A 22,315-nucleotide genomic window follows, 5' to 3' on the forward strand; every position below is an offset into this window, starting at 1 on the left:
CAAACCGGCAAACGCGCGGATAGATCAGATCTTGCGATGATCTCATACGGCGTTCCCCCAATTTTCCTTCATTTTTTTTTTTTTGTTTTTTATCTGGTTCCTTCTATTCATTCTTTTCGCTAGTTTTTCTTTTTTTTTTTTTACCGTTCCAACTGCGAACACGATGCCGAACTGAGGGGGAACCTTGAGAATTACGGTTTCTCTGCCTCGGGGTGACTCAATAAACCAGTAATTTTTCCTCGCTTCGTCGGTTATAACCGAGAAACGAGATCGAGACGATTCAATACGACGATTGATAGAGAGTTTCAAAGGGTTGGGAAACCGGTTTTTTTCGTATTTCTTCTTCGTTACGTTCAGCGAATTGTTGATGATAAAAGTGTTTTTAATCCAAGGTAACGAAGGTTGAACAGATTCAGTCGCATTTCCGATGTTTTATCCTGATCGTTACAGTAAAAGATCGGAGTACGAAAACTCGTGCATATATATTGAAAAAACAAAAAAAAAAAAAACACTCTTCAATTTTTAGATAAAAGAGAGAAGAACAAATATACCCAAAGACCGTGTGAAGAAGAGTCATGTAAATCTCAATGAAATACTCAATGGTCAAAGATTTGGCGAACAGACGAATGAATACGTAAGATAAAGGGGGTTGGAAAAGGGGATGGCGCCGCGTGTTGTGGATATTGGACATAGTGTGCGACAAAGAAATATTGATTTTCGCTATCCCTCCGGGTTCTTCTCTCCTCTCCTTCTGGTCTCGTGACTGTCGGACGAGAAGCGAAAGAGGCGACGGGGGGATGGAAAGGGATCCCGGCAGAGTTTTTCGACAAAGGATGTTTTCCGAGTCCCTAACCTAGGTAACCCTTGCTCGCCATGCTTCTCTCTCTCTCTCTCTCTCTCGTAAAACTCCGGGTTCCCCGGTTGGCTTACTCGCGTGCGTGTGGATGCTTTTTCCGTACGTAACCCACAGCCCACAGCAACGACTTTCTCTCTCTCTCTCTCTCTATGTGTACTCAGCCGATGCACCGAGGACTTAACTACTTCATTGTCATCCCACTGGGTATTAGGCTCACACGAACATCGTTCACCTTCTAGAGACACGCAGGCGGAACTTGGTTGGGGTGAGTGAATGCACCGAACGAACACTGGTTGACCGACAGATGCGCAAAATTCGTTCCTCTTCAGGCTCCGCGCGTGTGGAAGATCGCTGAACGGGCGAATCTCAAAATTCTCACGAGTCGAACGATGAGAAGGTTGAGTCGAAGAAGATCGACAACTTTGGTAAAGAACGCTTGTCGATCTCGTTCACTTTATCGTCTCGATATCCAGTTTGTGCTGTTCTGTCGATCGTTACAGACATCGATGAGAAAGCGACTCCTATATGAGAAGAAACAAATCCTAGAGTCGCTTCAGACGATTTCACAAGATGAACCATCAAGGTCTGTTCTGATACTTGGACTACTTTGCAGAAAAGGAGTCTGGAATACACTGACCAGTGATTCACTGAGGCAAATCTCAGATGCTTCGATAATTATTTTAAATCGATCTAGTGTCAGGGTTATTTTGTTGTTTTTCCTTTATCATCCTTGAAGTCTTTGATGTATAATACTTTGGTACAGCAGTCGTGAAAAAGGAAGTCAAGGGTTACCAGAATCAATGAGAATCCCAGCTAGTAGGTACCTACCACAAGTCCTTGAACGGAATTAATCATCGCTGTCGTTCCTTTTTGTCTCCGTCTGTTTGGTCTGGTGTTTGTTTCTTATTTTCTTCCTTTTTTCGACAGCAATCGTACGGCATGAGTCTCGACCTCGACACGAGGTTGATGGAGAGTGAGAAAGAGAGACTGCGCATAGCGCGAACGGCAGATGTGCAGTTAACAATGAGCTCCTCTGGTAGCCGGGCGTAATACACAGAGAGAAACTCTAAGGGGGTTCGGTTCTCTTTCTCCCCCGAAGCCGGCGGGCTGGCAGCTCCCTTATTTCGTTAGTTCGGTGCCCTTCGCCGCACGCGCCAGACTCTTACAATGACGGGGGTCTCGGTTTGCCCCCGCGCCTGCATCTGGCGGGGTACGGAGACCATCCAGGGGGTGCGGAACGGCACGGAACTGAACCGAACGGGCAAGGAACGGAACGGAATGAAACCGAGCTAAGAGCGCGAGGGGCAGTTTCAAAGCTGAAACCTAGCGGAGGGGCAGCTGCTTTGAGCGGTTTCACTCTTCAGTGCCCCGCATCGCTGCCCTCCCCTCCAGTCTCGTCGCACTTGGGCGTCGTCCGAGGATTTTTTGCCTTCGTTATCTCTTCCTTTTTTCAATGCTGGATCGATTCGACGTACTGTCGGACAGGATGATGGACGCCGATCCGTCACCCGTGAATCTGACGCCGACGTCACCGCCCGACGAGAGTTCGAAAAAGACACCGGAGACCACCGGGGTGAAAATTCAGACGCCTAGAATATTTCCCAATTTTGAACAACCTTCTTTCGCAAGCCGATGAAAGCTCGTTTCAAACTCCTCAAGAAAGTGGCTCAAAGAGGCCACTCGAGTTGCCTTCAGAAGCTCGAGTACGAAATCACTTTTCCACTGTTTTCGGCGGTGGGGCAAACACTCCTGCCAGAAGACTCGATACCCTGCCGAGGATCCTGATTTCCGTTCGCTGTTTTTTTCAGTTTTTAACGGCGAAGCGATCGCAACTTCCGAAACCGACTGTAAACGTCAGCCTCGCGAAAGAAAAATCTGAGCGACAACCGCTGGTGTTTCGGTAATTGCAAAAAAATTTTCGCAGTTTTCCTCGTTTGAATCGCGGATTCTGCACCTCCGGCGGTGCACGGCTACGTGGCTCCCTCGCAGTGCGTGTAACGAGTCTGAGTAGATGGCGTTAAAGTGTTAATTACTAATTAAGAAGAGGGCCGAGATGGGCGGGAGAGGAGAGGAGAGGAGAGGCCGCGCCGAGTGAGTCGAGTCGTGTCAACCCAACCGCGGGGGTGCATCAAGACTCCGCGCTCACCCTGCGACACCTTTTTTAACGCCCGTACTGAATAGAAGCTCACGCACCGGCTGGCAAACGGCAACTTTGGTCCCCGGAGCTCAGCCAACGACGAGCCACACAACTCGGTGCAATTAATTCTCCTTTATCCGAAGGCTGCACTTTCACACCTCGGAAGACACGAGGTGCCATTTTTCCTTCTCCTTTTCCGCCTCTATCTTCTTCTTCTTCTTCTTCTTCTTCTTCTTCTTCTTCTTCTTCTTCTTCTTCTTCATTCACCATCTTCTTCGAACCACGTCTCAATGCACTTTTGCTGAGACCGGGACGTGGGCGTAAAAATTTATTGCTCAATCGGTGGAATGTTCGAACTCGGAGAAGCGAAGACTTTGCCTTCGTCGAAACACCGTTCTCCATGATCTTCTTCTTGACCTTGTCTATCGAGTGAATTCGGTGTTTGGTGGTAGCCGCTTGTAGAACCGTATGGATCGAGCGAACGGGACCTGATCGTTTGGGAAAACGGGGTTGATTATCAGACTGCGCGATCTGGTGTACGGCCAATTAAGACGAGTCGAGGGGGTCGACGACGCAGCTCTCTTCAGCACTTACCGAGTGCAGGGTTGGGTGGTTCAACTGTGTTCCGGGGCGTCGGTCGGGTGTAGAGAGTAGAGCCGAGGAGGCGCTCGGCGGTATCTATAATTCTTATTCAACGATCCATCAACGCATTCAACATCGTTGGATCGCTGAGTATAGATGGGAGAGGAACGCGACTGCATCGCAGTCAGGCAGGCAGGCAGGCATCGTCGCGAAGTGCCTAATTAAAACAGACACCCGAAGAGAGAAAGAGAGAGAGAGAGGGATGGATTTATACACACACCTACATCTGACAAAAAGGCAGAGTGCTAGAATTGCCACACTTCGTTCGCCAAGTGCGAGGAACGCCGGATTACAGAGGAGTCGCCGTATAAGTAGGATCCGGCCCCGTCAGGCTAACGGGGTAAGGGTAATTCATTATGATGTATTGTATAATTAGGACAATAATAAGCTCTCGACGGTCGCTCGAGGCTCCACCTTACCCGCGACCCGGTTGGAGGAGGGTGTCGATTGTCAACGTCGTCTAATTACCCGTCCGAACGATGCGGCGTGAAATCAATTGGAGAAAAAAAAAATAAAATCCACCGGAATGTTCGCAAGACTTTGGAACCGTGAACCGGCTCTTCTTCTCCTAACAGGAAATACGATCTTGCCGCCAAATTTCCTTCCAATCATTCCCCCCCCCCCCCCCCCCCCCCTCCCCCCCCTTCGGATCAAGGTACAATGTCAAAGTTGCGAAGGACCGGAACGGCCTGACTCTTGAGCTGGTTCGTCTTACAACGTCTTTTATTCACCCCAAGATCGAGGAGCACCCCAGTAACGGCTATGCTAAGTGCCGCCACGTACCGAACCGGAACAATGTAGGACCTCCCTAAGACGCCCCGTAAGATTCTCGGTCCCCTCGGCACTCTATAAACCGGTGGGAAAACTTTCCCACAGTTAAAAATCAACGCCAAGAAATGGGTACACATAAAGGTGCGGTGTATAGACTCGGGGAACGCCATGAAGCCAACCGTTTTGGAATCAAACAGTCTGAACGAAAACCGTTGAAGTCTTGCGGAGTCGTCAAACGAGCCTCAGGGTAAACCTTGGAGTACCAAAGTAGTGGTGGTGTTATTTCTGGTTCCTTATTCTTACTCATCCTCTTTTTCGTTGATTTTTTCTCACCGCAAAAAAGACCGCCGATCGATCATGAGGTTGAAGTTGGTATACCGTTACTTTAACTATGCACGTTTGGGAATATCGTTACTTCGCGATCTTAGGATTGTCTGCAATTCAGTTGGTAAATCATAACAAAGACAACACTTTCATATTTTTACAAGCCAACTCCTTGGAAGTCGTTCTAAGATTGTACAACGATGATGCTTCGTTACGCTAACGTTACTAACTTCAACATGGTAGTCGAACTCGAGGTGTCCGGTAAAATTCCTTAACGTCGCTGAATAATCACCAAAGTCTTCCAAGTGCGCATCAAGTTCGCGTAAAATTGCCAAACTGCTGGAGTGTCGACTGTCGATTTCGTCCGAGACGGCAAGACGGAGCGGCGAGTAAAGTCGGTTTTTCATCTCTTGTTTGCCTTTTACCAACCCCTTAAGAGGAGGAGCTTGATGACGTTCTTCGTTCCTCGTTGCACTCGGAACTTCCTACTGTATTTCATCTGAGGTTGTCCTGACGTGCGCGTCACAAGACTTTACACAGTAGGGTCACCTGCTGCTATCGCCCAGAGTTGCTAATTACCCGCCAATTAGCGACTTACGTTTGTTTAATTGCGTTAATTAATGAGCGTGAAACGCGGCCTCCACCCCTTGTCGCCTCCGCCCCCGCCCCCGCCGCCGTCACCGCGGCAGTTATGTATGTAACTAAGTGCTTGATTTAATGCATCCTACCGTGGTGAAACGACGAAAGAAAAAAAGAAGAAAAAAGCGTCGCTCTAGATGCGGCGCTCATTGTGAAAGCTGCGCCTGCAATCTTGGACCCTCACTCGTTACATGTCTCTTAACCAAACCTACGCGTATATCCTTTGAAACGATACATCAGCGGGTTTTCCTTACGCGATCCCTCCACCTCTAAACTCTTTACAAATTCCGGGCAAGCATCTCGGTGGAGTCCAAGAGACGAGCAACGCCGTTTAAAAAAATCACCTTTTCCACCGTTTTCGGATCCTCTCTCTCATCGTTGGTTACAGAACCCTCCGCATCTAACCCAATTTCTTTTTTCTCACATTGTTTCAGGGAGTTCTACTACATTCAAATGGAAAAGTACGCAAGGCAGGCGGTAACGGAGGGCATCAAGAACGCCGACGACCTCCACGTCGGCGGAGACTCCGAAATCTATCGGGTCCTAAACCTCCACTACAACCGCAACAACCACATTGAGGTATGGGGTCCTCAGGTGCGCAAATACACCAACACGCACACCGCACACTTTATTATTATAATCATATCATTATTATTATTGTTGTTGTTGTTATTAATCTTATTATTTCTCTGTCTATACTCATTTATATCGTCCCACAATCAAATCCGTTACGTTCCGTAAAGTTTGTTCATTTCCGACAGTTCAAAATTTTTATTCTAAATGTAAAACAGTTACGCGAAAAAAGAATGCTTCTAAAGATGGTTTCACCGTTAATTCGTTTCTTACGTTGTTCTGTTCTCTTGTTTCGTTTCTTGGTTTGTAGAGAAAAAGATAAAGGAAGAGAAAAAGTAGAGAAAAAACACATGAATGTTGTACGCTTTGCTAATATCATAGAATAATATAAAATTGCATGATAAAGTATCAACTCCAATTGCAGAATAATTTAACCGCATTTTTGCTAAATATTTTTGTAACAACGTATAAATATCCTTCGATCGTGAAACAGAGATGTAAGGAAACGAGAATTTCTTATTTTTTTTTTTTCTTTTAACCTTTGTAACAATATTGAAAAGGATATTTATATAAATAATGACGATCGAGTCGCAGAGTGACTAACGATGAATTTTGCGCAAAATGGATAAATTCCAGGTGCCAGGAAACTTCAGGTTCGTCGTCGAACAGACGCTGAAGGAATTCTTCAAGGCGATCCAGGGTGGAAAGGACTCGGAACAGTCGTGGAAGAAGTCTATATACAAGGTGATCTCGAGGCTCGACGACCCGGTCCCGGAGTACTTCAAGAGCCCGAATTTCCTCGAGCAGCTCGAGTGAGGCGAGGCCCTAAACCCTGGCTGCAGGGCCTGTCGCGTTGGCGTTGAAGGTTGCGGCGAAGCGCCCCTAGGGTGCAGGACTCGCGCCGGCTCCTGATCTTCGATCCTCGATCCTAGATCCTCGATCCCGGAAGGGCGTCGCGGACGACGATTTTGAATCGTTACCGCGATTCGTCGGGCCGAGGTGGAGAACGAGAGGAGAAAGGAGGCGCCTAAGGTATCCCTAGTACATATCCAAATCGGCCAGACCAAAAACTATAACTACTATTACTACTAGTAAGGAATATGAATAATAACGACGATTGTAAAGACGAGGATGAAGACGACGGGGGGACGAGAAAGATTAAGATTAAGTCCCGCGAGGATCGTGATCAAATGAATTTCAAACAAAGAGATATAAGGGAGGGAGTAAATAATAAAACAAAATGATGGAAAAAAATAAATAAAATAAAAAATAATACATAAAAAGTTATACACATTATATACGTAATGATAAAACGCTAACGATAAAACATATACATACACACCCTACGCTAGTACTATTGAACAATATGCTAATAATAATATTACTATTACTAATAATACTAATTACTAATGCTAATACTAAACTTACTACTACTACCTAGTACTACTAATACCACTACTACTAATACTACTAATACTAATGATAATACTAATGCCAATACTACTATTGCCACTGCTATTCCACCACCGCTACTAAGTACTAAATGCATATAAATGCTATGCCGCTAATCGTCATAAGCTGCACGTACCGAGTAATTAACGGTGGATAATATACACGTGTAACAACACGTGTATGTATATAGTGTTACGCGCGATACATGATCGATCGAGATATAGGTATATATATATATATTATATTATATATATATGTATATATATATATGTAGGATTGAAATACAAAAGTATCTATGCGCCACGTACCGTACTCTATGTATCGACGATCGCTACGACTTCACCGGACGTTCTAATTATTCAGGAAATACGATTGATGTGATCGATCGGAATAAAAAAAACAAAAAACAAACAAACACAGTACTGATTGAATTGAGGTAACGAATAAACGTACGAAAACTTACCGAGGAGATGGAGGAACAAGTCCGAGCAAGGGAATATTGTGGTTATTCAGGTGCGAGAGAGGGGGAGAGAAAGAGAGAGAGAGAGAGAGAGAATGAAAAAAAAAAAGAACAGGAACTAGGATCATTGACGATATACCTTTTTTTCCTTTCTTTTTTTTTTTTTCTTTTCAGTTTTAGCAGGGAGCGACGTGAGATAGAAAGACCAAAAACGAAACGAAAGGCTGCACCGGCAAAGGCAAAACCAAATTCTACGAGCAAAGAAAACATAGAAGAAGCAAAATAAAAAAATTAAAGAATCCAACGTGATTAGGATAGCGAAATAAGCGGTTGTTTTTTTCTTTTTTTTTTTTTTCTTTTTGCGTTTTATTGTTCCGCTTGCTCTATACATCAGCCGACAGGTTTTCGAAACAATTCGGAGAAAAAATTTTTTTCGTTATCTGACGATTTTTCGACTTTGGTTTTGACTTTGCTGAGCGCGAACGAAGGAAAGGGAAAATTTTCGTTGATCATAGAACTGTAAGAACAACGGATATCGAAAGAAGGAAAAAGAGAGAAAACTGAAGATAATGAAAATTTCATTGTTTTAAGTCTACTTTTTATCTTTTACGGTGCTAAAAAATCTAGTACCGACAACCGATCGACGTCAATTTTATTTCATGCCTCAGGGGCTCGTTCCATATGCTTATAGAAAAATAGTAATTTAACGATTTCAATTATTGTATTTCGTATGTTTAAGTCATTCGATACCGGTTCAACCTAATCTAATCTAACCAAACCTAAATCGCAATTCATAGAAAAATAAGAGGAAGTGGGAAAAAAAAATAAACCGCCATGATCGCAGTCTGATTTAATCGCATGTGTATCTTCAATATATACAATATACATATATGTGTGTGTGTATATATATACAATATGTATATTATACATATATACAAACATCCATACGTAGAATGAAATAATTTAAAGTATAAAGATCGTGTATATTACGGTACAAAAAAAAAAAAAAAAAATGCAGACTAATGCAAAAACGTGACGATTATTTAAAGACGAAAACGAGAGACACGACCTTACCGACTGACATGCACCGCTATCGAGATGGAGATCATTGAGCGTCGATCATAGCGGCGTATCGGAGAATCGGAATCCGCTCGACCTCTGTACCGGAAATCGGTTCTTCGGAAAACCGCAATAATTCAAAAATGGGAGAAAGATTGGGATGAAATTATTTTGCCTCGATCTTTTGCTCTGTTGATAACAACGTCCTACGTTTGTCACGCGCATTGATCGATAGATCGCTTCATTCGCATCCTGGGTATGAAAATTCAACCTTGTATTGATATCGAAATAAGGTTAACGTAACAACGAATCGTCGCCGTCCGACCGGTGCAGTCAGTCAGTCAGTCAGTCAGAATTCTTATGAAAAATAAATAAATAAACAAATAAAATATCTCAATTGTAAATCTCGTTTTACACCCCGGCAGACGAGCACGCAATAAATTTTCCCTACTTTACACGTTATTGTAGAATTTTATCGGTTTTTGTTTTTCATAGGTTTTTAAAAAACAAAAATGTTTACGATTTTTTTTCTCTTCCTTTTTTATTTTCGTTCGCCGGGTTGAATTGGCGAAATAACAATGAATCCATTTGGAAATCTTCCCGTTGATTCAACACTTTTGCTAATTTTTCACACCTTCTACGACAGATAGGAAAAAAGAAATTCAAAAACGGTTAAAATTAACACAAGAGCAAACATAGATTGTAAAAAATGATGGACGCAAAATTTTTCGGCACGATTTCGAGAAAAGACTAAGAAAAAAGTTTCCTATTATCATTATAAATAGGTGTTATACGCGTAATATCTGTTCACGAAAACTGTAAGAATATTGATCGATCGATCGTTAACTAAATTGACTAAATATTAGTAATAATAATAACAACAACAGTAAGGATAATGATTCTGAAAATTTTAAATTTAACGAAAATAAAAAAATACCTAACGAATAAGGGATGAGAAAAATTCAGTGATGTATGATTGAAGATAAAACTAGAACGATAATAGTTATAACGAATAAATCAGGCAGAAAATGGATGAAGGAATAACGCGTAGGTTTGTCGCGTATAACATTATCGTATGCTTAATAATTAAGGTGTAAATAATTTCCAAATGCAGAAACAATGTCACACGTATTATACAGCATCTTACATAATGGAATCAACGTCGAGAGTAACGAAAATTTATTCCATACTATCTTCTCTTCAATTTCGTTCCTTCTACTTTTTTGTTTTTTCTCCAATTTAATTTAAATTTCTTTGACCTCTTCTTTCTCAATTCCAAAATATAAGAAAAATAAACTGAATAATGTAACGAGTACAGCGTCTGGAAAAATCACAAGCGAAACAATTTTCGTTATTCGCTTTTGCTATTTCACTTCAATCTTGTATTCTTTTCCTCAATTCTCATATATTTCCTTGTCAAGTGTCTTGGATCAATCGTTCACTGGCAGGAAACTTGGCCCGACAGTATGAAAAAAAAAACAAAACCAAATCCGTAACCAAAAAAAAAAAATACGAAAAATAATTAAACCGAAGTAATTAAGTCAGAACGAACAAAAATACACAATATTAGACACAAAGCGGAACTATCTTATATATATTATACATACATACATAGCGAGTAGATAATGCCCTGCAAAGCGGAAAAGGGAATACCGATAACAATGAGGGATGAAAATTAATTTTAACCACGTTATGATATGCGTACATAATAATATTGATTAATAATCAATTAACCATTGGAACCACGTCTGATTGAACGTTGGTTCTCCTAGATGGTGTTTGAAGGAGAAACGCCTGTGTAGATAGAGAGTATTACACGTATGTAATATATAATACATATATGTGCATATATACAAACAAATACACAAACGCAAACATACACACACACACACACACACACACGCATACACACACACACATTTATATGTATATTATATTAGAACTATAATATATTAGGATTAACAATTTTTTGACACTGTAATTATACTTTTTGTTCTGTCTCTACAACTCTCCACCTTTTCCTTCCCTTTCCACTTTCCTGATTTTCGTAGTTAATATAATTCATACCCAATTATTTCATTATCATTAACATTATTATTAGAATTATCAAGTTATCAAATAGTATTAACGTACGATCATGATACTAATTATTCTTATTATTATTGTAATCAGAATATATGTAATATATATATATATATACATATATAAATTATTTAGTATACATATATATTATATATATACACACATATTATACGTACGTGTACTTTTAGTTGCATAATAGGTATTCTTTGTATTATTATTATTATTATTATTATTATTATTATTATTATTATTATTATTATTTTAGAATATTCTATATTGTTTTCTCCCAATCACATTGTACTATTGTATTAATTCAATTATATACACAGGCAACACACACGTAATTCACACAATTTTTTTTATTTTTTTTTATTTTGCAAGCGGTGAGTCTTTACCTAGTCACAAGTCACTATATATGTTTAATTTATTATTATCAATGATTATCATTATTATTATTATTATTACCACTATTATTACTGGTACTATTATCACCATTATTATTATTATTATTATTATTACCATTATTACCATTATTACTACTACTACTATTATCACCGTTATCACCATTATTATTATTATTATTATTATTATTATTATTATTATTATTATTATTATTATTATTATTATTGCTAATACGAGCATTATTTTATTTATTATTCACGCTAATAAAATGACATTGAATTTAATTTCTATATTGATTTGTTCATTTGTTTATACACACACACACATATACATATATACATATACACATCCATTTTGAATTTTTATTTTGTTGTTGTAATAATCGAGAGTAACCTTGCCTGAAGCCAAGATCAGGGTTGTGAAGATAGAAAAATTCATCGTTATGACGAATCAAGGAATTCGATCGTTATTCCCTCACGTTTGATTATTATACACGCGCAGACGGACGATCCGCTCTTTTTCCGCGATCTCGGCCTACGTTTTGGGATGTCAAAAAATTTTGGGGATTATTCTGGTGATGAAGTGAAAGAAAAAAAAAAAAAAAAACTATGAAGAATTAAGTGGAGAAAAAGAAGAAGAAAAATAAGAGGAAATAAGACAAAAAATTAATGAGGATAAAACGAGGCGTGAATTTTTGGAAAAATCGGGAACGACGCGTTTTGAGAAATGTGGCAGCTCGCGGGCGAAACAGACGTGCAGGAAAATTACATGCTATTAACGAGATTTTGGATAACGCGTGATTGTACACGCGCGATGGTGAAAAAGACAGAAACGGGGGGAAAAAAGCAACAAAAACTAAAACAGGGATTCGCGGAGGGGAACAAACAAAGAAGCAAACAAAAATCAATACAATGTCTCGGAAAGATGAACGAAGAAAATGAGGGGGGAAAAATTGAGAGGAAAAACACTAAATTCTAAAGAGAGTGGGGAAAAAAAATTATATCGATCATATGTATATATTATAATATGTAGGATTACAAAGGGAATAAAAAAAAAACACAAAAACAAAAACGCGATGCATACAAATGTATATAGAGAATAAAGCTGAAGGATGAAAGGCGAGAGACGATTGTGACGTCGTACGCGATATTATTTGAGGCGAATGAAAGATTTTTAATAAAAATTATTACGACGAGTCGTAGAAGTAGGGGAAGAATAATTAAAAAATAAAAATAAAAAGCAAAAGAAGAGAATAACTGACGAATAAACGACGACTTCACGCCTAAGCGGTATATGCGATACATTATATTATGTATACACACGCATATATAAATCTACGAATAAGAAAACAAATTCTCTATATCGTATGTAGAAACGCGTGGCAGTGCGATTTGGCCTAAGGAAATTTTTGGTCTAAGGTTTTTTGAAATTTTGAATGAAAGAGAAGGGGAAAGGAGAGACGTAGAAAAAAAAAGAAGCAAACGAGAAGAATCCACGGTAAAAGGGAATTCGAATTTCACTGGGCGTCTGTTTTGCTCGCGAGTCGCGACGATTCTCACCATTTATATAATATATTAATATATGCGATAAAGGATAATTTTGTTACGATATTTAGACATATGTTTAAGAGATATTGAGTGGGGAGATGAAATTAAGATGAAAAATGAAAAAAAATGAAATATAAATTACGAAACAAAAATTGTAAGGGAAAGAAAATCAAAAATTAAACGCGACGTTCCGTGAATATTTTTCCAATATTTCAACCGAGTTTTTTTTTTTGGGCTTTTATATACATTCAATCAATTTTCGTTCGGCCTTAAACAATTCTACTCAAAATTATAATCACTTATAGCTAGTTGTTGGTGAAAAATAATTATCATCGTCGATCGGTACGATGTTAATGAAAGAAATTTTATCGAAATTTCTTGCGGAGGGAGCGGAACTGTCGGCGTGACTCAAATTTTTGGGAAATAATGGCTTGAAACTTTATTTCTTTTATTCCTTTCTTTCATATCGATGAATTTGAAACGTTGTTCGCTTTTCTTTCGCAAGTCTACGTACTGAGAAAACACGCGTACCGCGACTCGAAGAATGATTTAAAAAACAAAATATAAGATAATTATTCGGAAATGATGAAAAAACAAAAGCCGTAATAAAAATTTTGGATTTTTCAAAATTCTGACAAATATCTGCAAAAAGGAGCAGAATAGTCCAGAGTAAACGATATAAATTAAAAATACAACAGGAAAGTTGATGAACGTGAAAATTGGAGAAGAGTCGCCAAAAAATTGCCAGTTTTGATTTCGAGCTTGCGTTTAAGATCAAGTGTTTTTTTTTTTTTTTTTTCTTTTTATTCCAACTCTTTTCACAATTCATCTTTGAAATTTGGCTTCGATTCTTTTTTTTTCCTATAGTCGTTTATACTGAAATAAATTTTTTAACCTCGAGTAAACTGTTTTGTTTCCTTCTATTGTTTGTCGAAACACGTGAGAACAAAAAAAAAAAAAAAAACCTTCACAATCGCACGTTTATAATAACTATATCAGTCTACGAAATCAATTATACTACTAATTGATAGTAAAACTATATAATGATAGTGAATATAGGAATAATCGTTGATATATAATATATATGATAGATGTGTATCGAGTGGGAGAGAAAATTATCTGTAAGAATAAAAATAATACTAACAACAACAACAACAATAATAATAATACTAGTAATAATAATAATAATAATAATAATAACAATGATGATGATAAGTTATCTTATACGCGAATTGTGATATAATTCCTGTACTCGAGTTGTACGATAATCCGCGAACGGTTTAAATATTATATTGTATTCGATTTATTAGGATTAGATAATAAGTGATTGAATAATTGAGGTTGAATTTAATCGATGTATAATAATAATAATTCCCTCATTTCGGATGGTGTAAAAGTTCATAATTCGATTGCGACAAATTGTTTTTTATTTTAGTGATGAAAGTTTTTTCGGTGAAAGTTGTATATATTTATTTTTATTTTTTTTTTGGATTGAAATTTTCTTTTCTTACGTTTCGTTTTCGCGATGGGAGATATCGCGATTGTACATAGACGAAGTGAGATGAATGCATGTGAGGAAGAGTGAACGGGATGCAGGAGGAGCCAAGTGTCCTTGATGCGGCCAGCGTTGCAGCCAAGCTAAATATGATGCAATTGCACGATGCAGTTGTGAATATAAGCAAGTGTACGTGACAAATGTTCGGGAAACAAGACGGAGGGAGGAAGCGAGGGTGGGATCGAGAGTGAGAGTGAGAGAGAGAACGAGAGGGAAAAGAGAGAGAGAGAGAGAGAGAGAGTGAACGTGAAAGAGAGAGGAAGAGAGAAAGAGAGAGAAAGAGAGAGTAAGAGAGATTGGAAAAGAAGTGAGGAAGGGAAAAGAGAATTCGAAATCAATCCAAAGATGGTTAATATTTCGTATACTAAGGTTTAGGCGAACGTTAGGCGCAAAACGATCCTAAAAATTTAAATAAAAAGAAATATGAAATTTTTAAATCTACTTGTTAGGGGAAGAAATAGTGAAACGAATAAGGGAGAGAGAAAAAAAACAAAATATATATTGCACGAATGCGGAGAGAGTAATAATGAGAAAATGCGAGTGTGCCCGATTATATGTTTTTTATTTTTTTATTTTTTTTTTTTACTTTTTTCACATCGATACGCGAATCGACACATTTTTTGTAATCTAAAATTCACCAAATTGTCAAAATAAAATAATCAATAGAGCCGTGAAGAAACGTCAAGATTTCCTTGCTTACCGGGAGATCCAGCGATTTAAACAACAATTTAAAAAAAAAAACGAATTAAATTCTGACTATCGCGATTATTATATAAATATATATATATATGTATATATATATTACGTGTAATATTACATAGATACGTGTGATCTGTATTACAGTGCAAATGGAAATAACACGATAAATATTTCATTTTAAAAATTTTTTTTCGTCTCATTAATTTTTTTTTCAATCCCTCCTTTATTCTTTGACCGTACGATTTATATTCTTTTTTCCTCGACATTACAGACGATCTAATGTATATATATATATATATATATATATATAACACCAATTGTTACATGTATATATATTGGGTGAATATATGTGCACATGTATACATTGTATATTATGTGCATCATGTATGAAAATATGAAGGATAAAATGTGTTTGACAAAAAATGTTGTATTCCCTTTTCCGCGGTTGATAAAATCGCTCAGTGTGTGATAAGAATTATAAAAATTTATCTACGCTGCACACGTTACATTGTACCGTACAATATATACTACACACGTGTGTATACGCGTATATGTACATACATGCATGTGTAGTAAATGAGAGAAAAAAAAAACAGAACACAAAATGACACGATCTATACCGATGCGAAAAGTGTAAACTGGCAGTAATGAGTAAACACAAGAAAGGAAAAAAAAAAAAAAAAAACTGGACTTTATTATTAACATATTATAGGACGTAAGGATTAAGAGAAATATAAGACCACCTGTATATAAGCATAAGAGTTGATAACGGACGGATGAATTTGAGGAGGAAGAGAGGGGGGAAAAGAAAACTGCAAATTTGCAAGTAAGAAAAAGAAAAAACACCAAAACCCGAAAAAAAATAAAATAAAATAAATAAACGCAAAAAAAAAAAAAAGATTCAAAAACAATAGAAGCGATGCACAATTATTGATGTGTGAGGATTATGTGAGGATATTCGCGAGCCGATCCGAGGCTGACGATATTGCAATACAAATGATGCGTAGGAATTAAATCTATATGATACGTATGCATTTCACGTATATGCGCGTTATACATCGGTGAATAAATAATTGATAAAACGAGGGGTGAAAAATTAATGAACCAACAAACAAACGACAAATTGACGATTATGAGAAAAAAAAAAAAAAAAATAAATATAGATCTGAAAACGGTTTATACACATGATCGTGATAGATAAAATGACAAAAAAAAAAAAACCAATAATACGAGAGAAAGGGTAATACGAATAATGTGAAACGCGAATCGGTTTAAAATCAGAGCGACGATGAGAAAAATTGACGAAGAAGAAAAGAGAAAATGACACACCTTACACAAGTGACACAAATATATATATATGAATCCATGTACAGACACAGAGAGACATGCCTCGTACCTGGCGAAACGAAAAAAAGAAACGCCTAAGATATTATATATATATATAAAAATTAAATTGTGAGAGATTGTGGGAATTGTTTTTCTGCGTTCCACCGGATTTGCCGGTTTAGAATATCGTTGTTTAATGAAACAGCAATACTTTTCTAACGATAACTCCCTGTGCGTTTAAAATATGTGTCTCTGCGTAATTTGTCATGCCCATGATAATATACAACGTGAATTCGATAATTTTCATGAAACGGCCGGTCAATTGCGTTACTATTTGTAAATTCGAAGGTGAAGTAAAAGAAACAAGAGAATTAAAACACTTGGCAACAAAATTTCCGTGCCGAGATATAAAAATCGGTAGCGGAATTTTTTTATTTCTCATCTTTTTTTCTCCTCGTCGTTTGTTTCTCACTGTTGCATTTTTTTTTTGTCCCCCAACTTGGTGGGAAAAATTCAATTTTGCGTAAGCGAAGGAGTGCGGAAAATGGTAAATTTTTGCACTAGTACGGGAATGTATTATTTTGCGCATTCAGCGGCAATAATATGCGCAACACAGATGATTTCCGCACTAATTTCGGAATCTGTTATTTTTTTTTTTTCTCTCTCTTCTTTTGACAAATTTGGAAACATAATTGCGGCCCATTTATTATGAAAAAGCAATCGAATCTTTTTGTATATAACGTATAACATACAAATAAGCACGGAGGGAGCGATCGAGGAAACTGTCTAATTTCGAAAAATCATTACGATATTTTCAATGGCGATTATGCGAAATAAAGATATCTTGTATATTATCTAATGAATGAATATTATACTATTACGAGTAATATTAATGCTAATAATAATGATTGAATCTGAATAGCGAATACTATTATTGAATCATACCATAATATATGATAAAATAATATATAATATATAAGTATAACGATTATATTAATACATGATAAAAGTATAAAATATGCAGGATTAACCGAATGAATATAATGAGCAAAAAAATATGTGTTCGACGTGTTTAATTTTTCGACGAAGTAAAGGAAACAAGAACATAAAAAATATCAATAGAAATTTTTTTAAAAATCACACTTTACCGGCATTATCGACATTATAATTTTGCTTCATATCGATCGTTTCTTTTTCTTTACAACGGTTTTTTTTTTTTTTTTTTTTCTGTTTATCTCCAATTTTCATTTTCCCGTTCTATGCGAATTCCTCGGTTGCGCAATACAGCAATGAAAGATATGAAAATAAAAACAGGAAGAAAAACGTAGGTGAAATATTCGAAGAGTAAAAAGATGAAGAAAAAGAAGATGATAAACAAATACAAATGCAACATCGACGTAACAAGATAATAATATGATGCAAGAAGAAAATGAAGAAGACAAGGAAGACAAATTAATTCTGTTTTTCGGCGAATACTCGAAATAAAAATAAAGTAAGAAAATTAAATTAAATAATATCTCGGTACGTAATTGTAATAATAGTGATGAAGACGGTAATAATGATATTAATAATAATAATAATAGTAATAACTCTACAACTTTTGGTAACTGTTATTGTTATTATAATTATTATTGCATCATCATTATTGTAAGATACTTTTGACACCCATCGAACAAAACTCGTTTCTATAAAAATTTTTCGGCCCGTAATATTAAATATCCAAAAGACACATCACGGCAAGAAGAAGCAAAAACAAAAACAAAAAAAAAAAAATGAAAAAGAATATATATATATATAAGAATATGGAGGAGAAAAAAAAAAAATTACATATACATATATATATATTATATATTGAGAGAATTAAGAGCAAGGTGACGAAGAGAAGAAGAGAAAAATTAAAAGCAAAAGAGAAGAAAAAAAAAAAAAAATCGAAAAAAATTACAAAAAACGATGAAAAAAAAAAATGACGAAACGAGAAGAAGACGAAGCGGAGGAGTAGGAGAGAAAAAATTACAAATGAGGATGAGAGAATGAGAGAGAAAAAAAAAGTACAATTTTTCACGTTTGCGCCTTACATTAAAATTAACGTTGATCAGAAACGTGTATTCTTACCAAAATCGGCCTTAGTATATATTTTCCATTCGACGCGTCGAGCCAACTCCAGCAAGCTAATTACCCACAAATTGATCCCGAAAATGAGCTGAAACGGTAAAGAAAAAAAAGATTCAACTTTAGAAAGAAAATTCCCTCTGATCCCTCCTGTTAAAAAAAAAACAAACCAACAAAAAACAAACCAATAAACCAACTCCATTCCTCTCCTATTTCCACGGAGAAGACTTGGGTGAAAGCAAAAAAAAAATTTAAAAAAAAAAAAAAAAAAAAAAAACGTGCGTGATCAAATTCGCTGATTAACGATCCAGTGTGCAATTTGTCATTTGATGTGAATACAGTTTTGAATGTAATATTAACCGCGTAACAATAGAAGAAAGAAAACCAAAAAAAAAAAAAAAAGAAACGCTGCTGCTGCTGCTGCTGCCGCGCCGGATTTTCGATTAACCAAAAAAAAATGGGGATGAAAAAGAAATTTACGAAATTTTATGAAAAATACCATTTCGAATATATAACTCGAACCTCGCAAAAATAAAATAAAAGTTGAAGAAGGAGAAGAGATGAAGAAAAAATGAAAAAAAATAAAAAAAATGAATAAAAAGTAAACAACTGACTAAAAGCACAAATCATCGAACGTTCTAAATATGAATATATAAATTGTAACAAGCGTAAAGAGGGTGAAAATTACGAATTAAGTGAGATGAAAAATGTAGAAAATTTGAAAAAAAAAAGAAATTAATAAAAACAAATACAAACGTTTAGGCATAAAACAGAAACTTAATATAGAAGACAAAAATTAAGAAGAGAGAGAGAGAAAAACGGTAAAAATATTCAATAAAAGTAAAGTAAAAGAAACAATAGAAAATATCTTTACGGCGAACCGATGTTTACGTGAGATATGAATGTTGAAGAAACGAAAATTTTCACTCCAGTTTCAAATTATACGGAATAGAAAAACATTTCCCGCATTATTTATTGTGTGCATATAGATATATATGTATACATATATGTATATATATGTATATTATACTATGTAGATATTACATGTGACTACGAGTTACCGAGGTGCGTATTAAAAAAATACAGATTTTCAACAGCGGTGGAAAAAGTCAGCAATTCAACTATCAATCATACGATAATCTTGACCGATGTAAATTCATATTAGCGTACGTTGCTGTGGAATGAAGAGCATAAAAAAAAAAAAAAAAAAAAAAACAAGAAAACATTTACGATTTACGAAAAAAATAAATAAAAAATTAATATGAAAAGAATTATTTCCACGTTATCCAAACTTTCCAATCTAATCAAGAGTTTCGCAATATTAAGTTTATTACACGTAACGTGGATTGATTAATCTAAATTTTGATGTTACGATAATTTGACGTATTGGTAAAAAAAAAAAAAAAAAAATTATCCCTCCCAAAATAAAATAGGAAAAAAAACGTTTTAAAAAATATATCTATATCAAGTAAAAAACAAACCCCGGTATCTCAGAGTCCATGCATTGTTGTATATATATGTATATATATATACATATATATATATATATATATATATATATATATATATATATATTACTCGTTTTGGCCAGTTATATATATATACATATACATAAACGTCACAGCGTATTATATATCATTTTTATTTCGCCAATGATAACAACATCAGCGATGAAAAAATATGATTTCGATTCTATATATAGGTATATTACGTAACGCGTAGATCCAAAGTGTTTAAATGTACGTGTTAATCTTTTTCCTCAATCATTCAACAAAAATTCCCTACCCTTCTCATTATATTATACGAACAAAAACACCCACACGCACACACAACAGCTCCCTCAACCCCTCGCGCACAATCCAACAGATAGAGACGAACGGAAGAATAAAGAGAAAATAGAATAAATAAATAAAACAAAATGGAAAAGAACAAACCTACCAAAAATCAACCGATCTAATCCGACAGCTGTGAAAAATAAAAATGGACAACAAAAGTAAAAGGAAAAAAAAAAAAAAACCAAACAGACAAACAAACAAAACAAAACAGAGAAAAATAGCGAAATAAATAACCGGCGTATCCACACATGAATATTTCAAACTGATAGCTGTGTATTATGTACGATTGTGTATGTATATAACACATGTCAGTACATGCGTATATGCGTTGTATAATCGATCGCTCGTTAAATGAAATTTCTTCAATTAAAAGACGCATCGTTCGTTGATCGATATAATTAATTGTGTAATCGAATAACAGTAATATCGATGATAAAAATAATAACAATAGTAATAATAATAATAATAATAATAACAATAACAATAACAATAACAATAATGATAGTTATAATAGTAATAGTGATAGTAATAATCGACGTAGATCACTTCCTTGCTGTTTTAATTCTAACATGTATATTACAATATATAATATACACATATGTATATGCATATATATAATATGTATACACATATATATATATACGTGCAAAATTCTTTTCCAATTCTTCATGCAATCAACTACGTGTATAACTCATAGATTGATTAAAAATAAATAAGTGATATATATATATATATATACATATACATGAATAGCAAAGAAAGAGATTTACCATACACGTATAAATCGGCGCGCCACGGCAGAGCGCAGACATCGATTGATATTACGACGACGACGATCGTGCGATCATTGATTATTGATACGCTGACGAATACGATAAACATTAATTACTAACCGTCTCTTCCCTTGACTAAAATAAATAAAAATAAAAGGAAAAAAAAAAAAGAAAAAAAAGAACCCCTCCCCCCCCCGAAGAATCAATTCCAAAAACAAAAATTAAAGAAGAAACCCAAATATATTTTCGGCATCCCCCCCCCCCCCCCCCCCCCCCATAACGTATAGAAATTACCTAATCCCTCTCCCAAAACAAACGATTCCCTCACCCTGAATTTCGAAGTTTTGCTTCAAATTCCATGAATGTTAGAAACACACTTCAAATTTATTAATGATAATATTAATAATAGTAGCAGTAACGATAAGAATAATAATAATAATAATACTGATAATGATAATGATTAATTAGTAATAATTGAAACCTAATGATACTTAAATTTATTTATATATATAATATATATGTATATATACATATATTATATGAATAAAAATAAATGAATAAAACAAGTATAAACTATACATATTAAACCTACCTAACGATAATGTTTACCTAATGATAATGCTTGTATTAATAATAATAAGAATAATAATAATAATAATAATAATAATAATAATAATGATTACGACACTGTAAAATTAACGTATAACGTATATGAATTATATATAATACGTAATAAAATAATGGTTTGATCGATTGATATGATTGGATTGCGATTACGCGTTTAGGGAACGCGGCTGTAATATTAATAATATTTATAACAATAATGATAATAATAATAATCATAATAATAAATGACGATGACAACAATATTGGCATAATGATTCTAACTATAATGATAACAGGCTCGTAACGTTATTAATCCGGTAATAACAGTTATAATATTAATGATAGTAATGATTGTAATAATGAAAAAAATAATATCGATAACTATAAGCATTGATAATTATTACTAAAGATTAGAATAATGCACCTACGTATAATAAATAGCTGCGCATATTGATTATCGATTATAGC

At 35.6% G+C, this 22,315-nt stretch overlaps 2 protein-coding genes across 5 annotated transcripts in view; one reads left to right on the forward strand and one right to left on the reverse strand.

The window, feature by feature from the left end:
- Positions 1-13,940, forward strand: part of LOC124223020 (homeobox protein prospero) — a 34,725-nt gene extending 20,785 nt beyond the window's left edge. For 2 of the 4 annotated variants that reach the window (XM_046634610.2, XM_046634611.2), the window contains exons 4-5: positions 5,804-5,948; positions 6,579-13,940. In XM_046634610.2, coding sequence (XP_046490566.1) covers positions 5,804-5,948; positions 6,579-6,758 — 325 coding nt within the window. In that variant the 3' untranslated portion in view covers positions 6,759-13,940. Of the gene's footprint in view, positions 1-5,803; positions 5,964-6,578 lie in introns of all 4 variants that reach the window. The other 2 variants (XM_046634608.2, XM_046634609.2) reach the window with 1 other exon arrangement.
- The window catches only part of LOC124223029 (uncharacterized), a 291,603-nt gene that overhangs the window by 183,978 nt on the left and 85,310 nt on the right, over positions 1-22,315 (reverse strand). The gene's annotated exons all lie outside the window — the stretch shown is intronic.

This window comes from Neodiprion pinetum, chromosome 7, assembly GCF_021155775.2.
Source record: "Neodiprion pinetum isolate iyNeoPine1 chromosome 7, iyNeoPine1.2, whole genome shotgun sequence".
In the NCBI taxonomy this organism is placed as follows: domain Eukaryota; kingdom Metazoa; phylum Arthropoda; class Insecta; order Hymenoptera; family Diprionidae; genus Neodiprion; species Neodiprion pinetum.